We start from the raw sequence: 11,954 nt of genomic DNA, 5'->3' as shown, positions 1-11,954 counted from the left end.
ATGGGTCTTGTCTTGTTGCAGTGTAGGTGATGTTCACTTTGGGCGACTTGAGTCCACCGCCCCAACACTGTTCCCTACTCCTATTTATTTGACCAATGGCGGTGATCAACGCATATTTTCCACGTGAAAGCCTATTAGTGGTAGAGGTGAGAGGTGTTGAGAGTATGTGGTAAGGTGCGGGCTGGGCTCACCTGCAGCCGCCACAAATACTATAGCGGCAATCACCGCCATTTGTAACGATAAAACAAACAAAATGACTGTGAAAGCGGTCCCTAATTGCCTCAGCTGGTCAGGAGGAGCTACTCTGCCACCCTTGGAGTAGTCGCGTGTAGGAAGGGAGCTCATCAGGGATCCCCTGCAGAAACAGGTCAAATTTTCTTATGAAGGTCTCCATGCTGCAGTTTGAGGTGTCCCTGATGCCCTGGGCAGGCAGTTGAATAGTCTTGGCCTCGTTGCTAAAGCTGGTAGCATGTATGGACCTAAGACATTGACTGACTGTTTCAATGGATGTTCTGGGGCAGGTGCCAAATTAGGGGTGTCTGGCGTGTTATCCTCCTTCAGTTTGTGGTGATGGGTTAGGCACTTGCTTCTTCAGTGTTAATTATGTAGTACTATCTCTTCGTCCTTGGAGGAGTGTAGTTGCAGAATCTTGAGTCTGTCCCAGTTGCTCAGATTATTCATCGAGTTCAGCTTCCTTGTGAAGACCCTTTGTGTCTGTTCGAGACGCTTGTTGTCACAAATTTTGTTTGGGGACCCCTGCTGGCACAGGTATTCCATTTTCGACAACACCAGGACTTGCAGAGCGGAGGGAGGTGTTGGGTTCCCTGTTCTGAAGGTGAGAGTCCATCTGTTACCGTCCTTGTGATGTCAATGTGTCACAGTGGTGAAAAGTCAATACTAACTAGGGGTACCCAGGTCATGCACGGAGTTTATCTGCAATTTCTGACCTTTCACCTGGCACTGATCTTTGAGGCTATTCTCCCCATATCTTATTAATTCTAAATTATTTGTTCAAAGACCTGTTGTTGTCCCAATTCCAGCCTAACCCAGTTCTAGTTCTATGTGGCCTGCTATGACTGACAGCCGCTGCCCACTGCCAGGAGGAAGGAGGACATTGCGTCGCCTTCTTTACACATACGTATTTTAAGACAACCCATACCAAATACATCATTTTTCTGTTGGTATCCAAGGCGGTGGCTGAGTGGTTAGCGTGCTGGTCCAGTTCACTGTCGTGGATGATTTAACGAATCCGCCGCCGCTACCACCTGATTTTTCAGTCACCGCCGAGTGGCCCAAGACCACCCACACATGCCGTCCTGAGACCACCCATCAACGTGGACTCTAAAGGAACTGTCAAAGGGAAATCAAGAATGAGCCTGCGCAGTGCATGAGCCAAGAATAGATTTGTTGCATAAACACTTGCCCGCAATTCAATGCCTGGGCTTGGGCCAACCACCACTCCTATGGCTATTTACATACCCACAAAATGGAAGAAATGTGTATATTTACGATAAATAAAAGCATTGATAAAGAGAAGGTTTCGCTTTAGCCAGTATTTGTTATGACTACAGTAACTTCTCCTCGAGTTTCAGCTCCTCATTCCGAAGGTATAGCGCAAACTCGAGAGTCGCGAAACTCGAGGTACTGAAAACACTGAAGAAGCGCTATTTGTCTGATCCGTGAGTTTTTTTTTATGTGGTTTATATGGCTGATAAATCCATCCATCTGAGCCTAATGGTCGGCCCTTGAGCCTGCCACAGCAGGCAACTGTTTATGTGGAAAGCATTATAGTTGGGTCATGCTGCCCCTGGAGCTCACTTTTTTCCTCCTTACTCCCCTTGTTAGGCCTGCAACATACCTGAAAAGAAAAGGAAACAAAAGAGAGAACGGTCATTTGAAGTCGATGAAGCGCTGACTGGCTGAGCCTGAAAACATGGACAGGATCTGGAGTCCAATGACGTCAATGCCATGCTCACCCAATCAGCGGCCTCACTGCCTTATTAACCTCGTAGGCTTGCCAGGGAAAGCCGGAGAAGTGCCTGAGAAACGAATAAACTACTCTGCGTTTTGAGACTAAGAAAAGAGCATGAAACGTACATCAAAGTACTCCTCTCATAACCATAAAACCGTTCAAAATATTTACTTTTACTCAAACTCCATTCTTTTGGGTGATGTTTTTACAAAATAAACAGTCTTGATGCGTGGCATCTAGCCGAGAGTCGGCTGTGTACTATAGAGAATTTGCCATGATCACTGTATGATAATAATTAGTATGCTACAAATCTCACAGTTCACCTATGACAAAAAAGCCAACTCAAGATCACCACCCACCACAATGAACTAGGGCATTCATGGTGGCTGCATGGTGCCACTCACCGCCACAATTAGCTCACAATATGCGTTTTATGAGCAGCCCTTTTAGGGGGTCCACACTGCACCACAGCCACGACTCGCAGGAAAGCTCAAAAAGGGTCTACAGCTCTCAGTTAAGGAGGTGATGCCTGGGGGGTCCTCCTGGGCACATGCATGTCCTATATTGAAATTTTAGTATGTTGTTTGTTGGGTGTAAGTGTAAGGACATTCTGTGAATTTTGTGAAATTTGGGGTGAATGTGTAGAGAGGACTCAAACAAAGCATGCTACTGATTATTTTTTGTTTCAGACTTTAGTTGAAAAAAATACTATAGAAACTTTATGTATATATCTACATTTCTCGTTTTGTAATTTTTTTTCATTTTTTTTGTTCTGGCTTAAAAATTGAAATTTATTTTCACTAATAATTTTCTCCACTTTTTCTCCTTGTTTTCTTGCTTTACATTTTTAAAAATGTACAAATGAGAAAAAATTGCTGTTTAGTCGTAGATTATATTGATATCTTTTACAAAAGATCAAGGTCAGACGTTTTGTCGATTTTGTAGCCTTTTATGTAAGTTCGTAAATTTCAAGATTTTGGTTCCTTGGTTTTACTTCATGTTCTACACATTTGTATTCATTTGATTGTCGTTGAAATCTTCACATATGATTGTTTATACCTTGTTCACTTATCAGTCAGCTATTGTGTTGAGCAGATATTTCCACTTGTTGCATATTGGTACATCTGTGGCCCGAATAGTCTTCTATAAACTTCTTACAAACATGAGTATATAAAAACAATTATGGGTAAATTTATTTATGACCGCAGATGTGTTGCAATGGTACCCAGGTAATAAGTTCAAATGATAAGGTAACAAATATATAGCTATGTAAAAGGCATCCAAAATACATTTAAGCTTCAGGACAATTTGCTTCCAAATTATAAGCATTTCATTATGCTAGTAATCAACTATAGAGGCAATGCCCTCATATCAAACAAAAAAAAAAAATCCCAAAAATGAAAAATTTTGCTTTCATAACAAAAAATAATGTCTAGATCACTACTTACTAGTACTTGGAATATTAGATTATCCTAATGTTTGAAGTGTATTTTACAGAACTGCAGAGGAAAATACTAATTCACAACAACGTAAAAATCCCTAATAAATTAAAATTTTGCTCATAACAGAAGAAGAGAATAATGTTCCCCATCCTGCTCTTCTCATCTGTTTCCCTTTAACCCGTCACTTTCCTCGGAGAGCTCATCATCTGGGTCATCTGAAGGAGCAAAAATTTGAATCATCTGAATCACCAGGTGAGATCCGATTGCCCTCCTTAAAATACGGTCAGGTTCTCATTTCTGTTGAAAGGAGGGTAAAAAAACACGTATTAATTGTTTTTTTATGCTTGCAGCTCATCAAAATGTAAGATATTGTATCGACACTAACTCGTATAATAATCATAAAACTACACCGAATAGCAGAACAAGACTATATCGTCAGTGCTTCGCGAACTGGTACATGGTATGCAAGCAACCCATGCCTGGTACATTGGTGCACCAATATGCGGCAGTAGAGGAAAAAATATTAGTGGTCCCGCGATTTGGTATATATTTGTACTTCGTGGATTTTACACTATACTACAGAGCTATCCTCTCTTAAGGATAAGGATGATAACTCTTCTCTGCAAAAGTCCAACCGGACACTGGCGTGGCGGGCGCCGTGAAAGTTCCAAGTGGAGCAGGCAAGAGCGCTGAGTTGCCAAACGCGATTAATGTGTTAACAGACCTTAAAACTATCAAGCTGTGCGGCTTTCGTCGCTGGATATTGTCCATTTACGTGTAGTTCTGACTTTAAGTATTGTTGGAATATCACTTCAGATTTATTTAGAGTTAGTTCAAAAGACAAAGTATTTATCAATGAATATATTATTGCATTAGTTTTATTATCAGTACACGCACTATTTGCCTGACCCAGTGGCCTGGTGCTCTTGCCTCGGTGCACCCACCACCGCCCCTGGATCCCTCCCACCAACCTCAGTTTCCTTACCAGTCAGCCTTTTTTTTCTTTTTTCAGCACATGACTTTCAGTGTCCCAAATGTCCACCACTGGTGTTGAGTGTTGAAGTGAGGCATCGAGAACAGTTGCTGTGGTCAGTATTTGTTCCGTCCCTCGCCCGCTGACTTCAGGAGACTCCTTGGTGCATCCCTCGCACTGCCTGCTCAGTTGGTCACTGAGTGTGGCTTGAAAGCAACCTCGCTGCCTTCTCCAGCATCCCTGAGGGTTCCCTCGCTTCCAGCCCGCAACTCCTCCACATCTAGAGTAGTGTTGCAGTGGGAGGCTGCAAGGCGGGACAGCAGCTGGAGTGGCTGGGGGATCAGCAGGAGCAGACTGCTACTGGTGTGAGGTTCAGAGTGATAAAAAACACCAACACAACCACTCCACCAACAACAACAACTGCTGGCCTCACACACTAATCCACACACACAAAGGGGGGAAGTTTGAATTTCAGAAGTGTGAGAAGATCTGAGAACGAGAGCAAGTTTACTGACCAAAGCCAAGAAGTGTGAGTAGAAAAGACATGCAGGGAAGGATGACCTCCAACAAATACAATTCCACACACTCTGGGTGCTAAAAGACCTCAAGGAAAGTCGGGAGTGTGGCAGGTTTAGTAATAGTAGTAACCCCAAACATCACATTCCCTTAAACACACTCGTGCAAGAAACCATGAGTGTAAGTTTGTGGGAAACAGTTTCAATCAGAAGGGTCACCTCCTTTTACACACACACCCCACACACCAGTGCAAGAAATCATGAGTGTGGAAGTTTGTGGGAAATGTTTCAGTCAGAAGGGTACCCTCAAAAGAAACACACCCTTACACACAGTGGTGACAAGGAAATCATGAGTGTGAAGTTTGTGGAAAATGTTTCAGTCGGAAGGATACCCTCAAATTACACACTCTTACACACACTGGTGAAAGAAATCATGAGTGTGAAGTTTGTGGAAAATGTTTCATTCAGAAGGGTCCCTCAGAATCATACACCCTTGCCACACACTGGTGAGGAAAGAAATCATCGAGTGTGAAGTTTGTGGAAAATGTTTCCCAGTCGGAAGGTACACTCAAATTACACACTCTTACACACACTGGTGAAAAGAAAATCATGAGTGTGAAGTTTGTGGAAAATGTTTCAGTCAGAAGGGTGCCTCCAAATTACACACTCTACACACATGACTGGTGAAAGAAATCATGGAGTGTCAAGTTTGTGGAAAATGTTTTCAGTCAGAAGGGGTACCCCTCAAATTACACATTCTTACACACACTGGTGAAAGAAATCATGAGTGTGAAGTTTGTGGGAAATATTTCAGTCAGGAAGGCTCACTCCTCAAATTACACCTTGTTACACACACTGATGCAAAAAGTCATGAGTGTGAAGTTTGTGTGAAATGTTTCAGTCAGAAGGGTGTTTTCAAATTGATTGAATGGTTTGGTGGGAATGTTCCCTAAGGGTGCGTTCACTGAACCATTCGATAATTCAACTCCAATATTCATCTTGACCAATTCGTCATTCAATTCTTTTTGAATGAACACCGTTCCAAATCCAACGCCATCAGCTTTACTTTCGATTCAGGTCATCAGTATGCAATAAGTTCTTCGTGCGAGATGGACGTCAGTGACCTAGCAAAGTAAATAACATTGTTGTTGTTGCAGCGGCGTAGAAAGAGCGTAGGGAAACAAAGGAATATGTGGATTACATCCCATTAATAGCAGGAGAGCACAATTTGGGACATTTGCACGCATTTCGTTCCCAGATTTGCTCAATAATCCAGGATAATAATTTCTGGCGATTTCTTCAGGATTGACAAGGAGAAATTTAAGCAGTTGAATCGAGTTACTAGGAGGCTCTCCATTCAGGAAGCAAAATACTAATTACCGTCAAAGCTATGAAGCATGAAGAAAGACTCACCATTTATCTAAGGTAAGAGCAATAACTTATAAAACTCTTCAATAATAATTTGTTGAGCGTTTATTTAAATTCGCAAATGAGCTAAAACTTGATTTGAAATGTATATTGTTCCAATATTTATATATGGTGTTAATATTCAAAATAAATAAGTACATAAGTAATATTGGAACTAAAACCTATTATAGGGAAATATTACACCATTCATTAGCTACATAATGAAAATAAAAAATAATGAAATAGAAAAATTACAGACTTTCACTTAACAATTAAAGGCAGTTAATGCTTTCAACAACACCTTACTAGTGTCTAAATACAGCACCGTTCCATGATTACATGACGCTGTTGTTTAGCAATCAAATGCTGGTGTATCAAGGTCATGGAGTAATGACGTTTCATGCGACATATTGGTGATGTCCTCCACTAGCGTATGGTGATGTGGTTTCATATGCGCTATGGTGCTTGTGTTTCCTTATGCATATGGTGCTGGTTGCATATGCATGTCGTGATACGGTGTTTTCTCGAGCAGATGTTGCTGGTTGAGAGGCGAGTACTGTAACCGTAAGCAGCAGACTTCTCATTCGCTCGCAAGTTTTCTTCGAAAGATCTGCTGGATTTCAATTTTAGCATCGCTGTTGTCCATAGGTGACAGTTGTTTCATGAGAGGGAGAAGACTCAGCAGAAAAGACGATCTGAGCCAGATTCTTCTTTTCCTTACTAACCGCTTAATTCTCGCATCTTCCGTAGCTCCCCATCAGCGTTGCTCATCCACGTCATCATGTTCAAAGATTGCCGCGACGCTTTGTAGGCACCTCATTGTTCTTTGGTGTAGATGATGGCTGCTTGATAAAGCAGATGAGCTAGTTTTGTTTTCATTGGCATTCACATTAAAGATTGATGCATGCTGTTGGTGGTACAGCGAGTGTTCTAAGTAAGCTAATCGGTTCACGGATAGAGAAAGTCATATCCGCTAGGGTTACTTTTTATTGGACAAAACTTGCAGAGCTCATCACGACAAGGACAACACATATGGATAGGTGTTTGTTTGTGTATGCGTTTGTGTGAATGTTGTTGTGTGTAGGTTAACATTTAAGTGTTGGTGTATGTGTGGAACAATGTGTAACGGTGGACGACAAGAACGGCGGACGGACAGTCAAAGGTAAACGAATACAAAGGAGAGTTAACGATGAAGACGCGACAAGACCAGACTGGCAGACACAGTGACGATGGACATTACATGAAAACACTGAGCAAAGTCTTAGTCTCTCTTTTGCAGCACCCCATTTTCTTGTCACTTTTGGGGTAAAGGAACACGGAATTTGAGCGGTGACTGCTACAGATTACTCCCCCAAGTGACGAGGAAGGAGGAACGAAATCTTCCCTGGTGCTGGGGCGCTGCTTAAGGCAGACGGTGATGCGTTGCGATGAAATAGCGTTGTGTAGAGGATTGTGTCGAGATGCGCGGTAAGTTGCGCTGAGTAGTTGCGTTGAGGTGCGCGGTAAGTTGCGCTGAGTAGAGTTGCGTTGAGATGGTTCAGCTACGGTGAGTCGAGCTGGGGCGAGTAGTGCAGTGACAACAGCTACGGTGAGTCGAGCTGGAGTGAGTAATACGGTGACAACAGCTACGGTGGAGTCAGGCTGGGTGAGTGGTGCAGTGACAACAGCTACGGTGAGTCGGCGAGCTGGGTGGTGGTGCAGTGACAACAGCTACGGTGAGTCGAGCTGGAGTGAGTAGTGCAGTGACAACAGCTACGGTGAGTCGAGGCTGGAGTGGTGGTGCAGTGACAACAGCTACGGTGAGTCGAGCTGGAGTGAGTAATGCGAAGTTGACAACAGCTACGGTGAGTCAAGAGCTTCGAGTGAGTAATGCAGTGGACAACAGCTACGGTGGGAGTCGAGCTGGAGTGAAGTAATGCAGTGACAACAGCTACGGTGAGTCGAGCTGGGTGAGTAATGCAGTGGACAACAGCTACGGTGAGTCGAGCTGGAGTGGAAGTAATGCAGTGACAACAGCTACGGTGAGTCAGAGCTGGAGTGGTAATGCGGGTGACAACAGCCGGTGAGTCGAGCTGGAGTGAGTAGCGCGTAGGAGACAGCTACGGTGAGTCGAGCTGAAGGGTTGAGCAGCGAGGTTGAGCAGCGAGGAGTTGAGCAGCGTGGGAGGTGGAGGCGCTGCATGAGGTGGGCTGCATGCAGGTGGGCTGCGTGAGGTGGGCTGCGTGAGGTGGGCTGCGCGTGAGGTGGGCTGCGGTAAGTTGAGTGGTTGGCTGTTTAATAGATCCTGGAAGGCGAATCCGCACTCCCGAATCGCGAACCACGTAGACGGGTCCTGAGCAGAAGAGTGGTGCTCTGAAGGACACCGCCGTAGTAGAAGGAAGAGTTGCATGTCGTCGTCAGGTATGGTGAAGTCGAGCGGCGTGGAGATGGGCAATAGGCACTGGCGTAAACGCGCCGGGGGCCACGGCAGTCATAAGAAGTGCGTCGAGGGAACTGCGTGTAGCCAGAGAAGGCGCTAGCTGACAGCGTGTCAGGGGCCTCGGCAGTCGGTGAGAGTAGAACGACTGCGTGTATTAAAGGCGCCAGCTGCCAGCGTGTCCCGAGGGGCCTCGGCACGGTCCGTGAGGGCGTCGAATGACTGCGTGGTAGGCGCTAGATGCCAGCGTGCCAGAGACCACAGCCGGTTGAGAAATTGAGAGGCGCAAGCATATGCTGTGGAGCCGCGGCAGTCGTGGTGCGTCGAACGACTGCGTGGAAGAGCGCTAGATGCTGAAGGAGCCGGGGGCCACAGCTTGAGTTGAAAAGTTAGGGGGGGGCGCTAGCATGTGCCAGGGGAGCCGCGGCAGTCCGTGAGAGTAAAACGAACTGCGTGTACTGTATCAGGTGGCGCTGGCACGTGCCAGGGAAAACCTCTGTGGCTCGGGAGTAGAACCAGTGTTCAAAAGGCACTGTAACACAACACTGTACGCTTAGTGGGTAACACTGTGACACTAACTGTTTGCTGGGGACGTGCTGCACTGAACTGTTGCTGGACACACTGCACTATATAAGAGGATCCACAGGAGAGTAAAGGTAATACAAGAGGGCGATTGTGAGTAGATCCAGGAGGCGGTGGTTAATCCAGGGCAGCTGAAAGTAATCCCAGTGGGGTGTCACACTGTGTTTGCGTGTCTCTCTGAGTCTGTGTGGTGTGTGGCGGCGTATACACTGAGTCTGTGGCGTGTACACCGAGGTCTGTGTGTGGCGTGTACACTGAGTGTGTGGCACTGTGTCTCAGTGTGTGTCGCACTGTGTTTTGAGTGTTCACTGAGTCTGTGTAGTGTGTCACACGGTGTGCGTGTCTCAGTCGCCGGACCAGAAGAAGGGAGGAGGAGGGGGGGGGTGGGTGGGTGAGCGCCGGGAGAAGCACCATGGGGCACAAAGATGCCTGAAGGGCGCTGAGAGAGAGATGCCTGGAGGAGGCGCACACAGGGAGCCTAGAAGAGGCGCACAGAGGGAGCCTGGAAGAGGCGCACAGAGGAGCCTGGAAGAGGCGCACAGAGGGTGCCTGGGGAAGGCACAGAGGGTGCCTGGGGGAAGGCGCAGAAGGCGCCTGGGGAGGGCAGGGGAAACCCTGAAGGTGGCACCTGCCTATGGCGTTTCTCCTGACCTGAGTGCTCAGCCCCACGAACCCCGAATGGAGGTGAGGATTTTTGCCCAGGAGAGGGCGGACGAATGGACAAGTTACCCTGCCCAGGTCCTCCACTCAGGAGAGAGTGCCCTTAAAACGGCACCGGCTATAAGCCACCTTGAACCATAGCAACACTCGGGGTCACCAATTGTTGGTGGTAGCGAGTGTTCTAAGTGCTAATCGGTTCACGGATAGAAGTCATATCCGCCAGGGTTACTTTATTGACAAAACTTACAGAGCTCATCACGACAAGGACAACACATGATAGGTGTTTGTTTGTGTATGCGTTTGTCTGAATGTTGTTTGTGTAGGTTAACATTAAGTGTTGGTGTATGTGGAACAATGTGTAACGGTGGACGACAAAGAGAACGTGGACTGACAGTCAAAGGTAAACGAATACAAGGAAAGTTAAAGATGAAGACGCGACAAGACAGACTGGCAGACACAGTGACGATGGACATTACATGAAAACATTGAGAATCTTAGTCTCTCTTTGCAGCACCCCATTTTCTTGTCAGTGAGGGGAAGAAACGGAATTTGAGAGGTGACTGCTACAATGCTGAGCCCTTGTTGTCAGTATCATTCAGTGTAGCACCCTCACCTTCAGCATCAAGTTCAGTATTCATTTCTTCAAGGGTGACGATACATTGCTGGAAGTGGCACGTGGTGTTACACAAGGTGTGAGGAAAGTCATTGCATCATAGAATACCCATTTCCGTGCTTTGACAGTGGCAGAACCAGATGGCAGAGCATCAAATTTCTTCTTTTCTCGCATGAAATTGCTCCGCAACTGTTAAGCATTTCTCCTTGCAGTCACTATCTGCAAAGAAGAGAAGAATAATATTAGTGAATAGGAAAAGACAGACAGACAGACAAATAGACAGACACACAAACAAACGCCGGAATTATGGTACAATCGCGCTACGAAGTGTTGACACAGTTTGCAATGACTTTCGTTCAAATATTACATAATATTATTGAAGAGAAGGGATGTATGGGAGTGATTTTGTTATAGATACACCAAATATGATGTAGAAAGTAAATAAATTCAATAGAGTGGAAATTTTTACCTTATAACGTTATATTAAGCAGCCTCTGCCGAAACATTTTGATACAGTTTTCGTTCAAGACATTAAAAGAGTCAAATGAGTTCTATGTTGAAACTAAGTATATATATAACTGCACAAATATATTGCTCTTTTTTTCAATATAGTATTAATCCCTATATTATAAAATAATAGGAAGAAAATAATTAGCTGCTCTTCATTTGATAAAATGCGAAAAAAATACTACATAATAAACTCGCATTTGATGATGACGTCATCGGGAACGACATTCATGCATGACTATGTAAACCTTGTGTGTGTGAAATCAGTGATATTCTGAAAAACAAATCACAAAATCAATTGTTTATGTTTATATTTAACGGTAAAATCCAAAGAAAAATATCGACAAGTGCCCAAACATAATTCAAAGTTGCACGAAACACGACAGACGACGCGATATAGCCTATTGCCTGGGTGGAGACGATGCTTGGTCAGCGCTGCACTGCTAGGCTACCACTTTCTTCCATTTTCACTGACGATTTGATTATATACATCTGATCAAAATATTATTATCTATAACTTGTAGGTATGAAATGGTGAAGTGACCCCTATATACTCACATCCCCCCGTCGACTCGGAAAATAAATGTGACTGTTAGCCTATCATTCAATACGTTTCTTCGCCACATTCACATTTATTACACTATTGAATTTTATAGTTGGAACAACATAACTACCTGTGTAGTCTATTATATTAGGTATAATATGTTGTATCATTATTAACAGTGTATTATGTCTCATCTCTATTTCAGATATGTTGCTACCGGTGAGTCCTTCGCTTCCCTTGCGTTCCAATTTCGTGTTGGGAAGAGTTCAGTGCAGAGAATTATCAAAGACACCAGTGATGCCGTATGGGAGGTGTTGCAGCCG

At 44.7% G+C, this 11,954-nt stretch overlaps 1 protein-coding gene across 1 annotated transcript; it reads right to left on the bottom strand.

Moving 5' to 3' along the window:
- Window positions 1-6,889: 6,889 nt before the first annotated feature.
- Window positions 6,890-10,754, bottom strand: LOC126991922 (uncharacterized). The gene is made up of 3 exons (XM_050850596.1): window positions 10,604-10,754; window positions 9,206-9,257; window positions 6,890-7,004 (listed from the first exon to the last, which is right to left on the bottom strand). Exons 1-3 carry the CDS (start codon window positions 10,752-10,754, stop codon window positions 6,890-6,892), a joined length of 318 nt encoding a protein of 105 aa, XP_050706553.1.
- Window positions 10,755-11,954: the final 1,200 nt, after the last annotated feature.

Source organism: Eriocheir sinensis, unplaced genomic scaffold, assembly GCF_024679095.1.
Source record: "Eriocheir sinensis breed Jianghai 21 unplaced genomic scaffold, ASM2467909v1 Scaffold362, whole genome shotgun sequence".
NCBI lineage: Eukaryota > Metazoa > Arthropoda > Malacostraca > Decapoda > Varunidae > Eriocheir > Eriocheir sinensis.
Note: the sequence above shows the minus strand (reverse complement) of the source record. Positions and strands in the feature narration are given on the sequence as shown.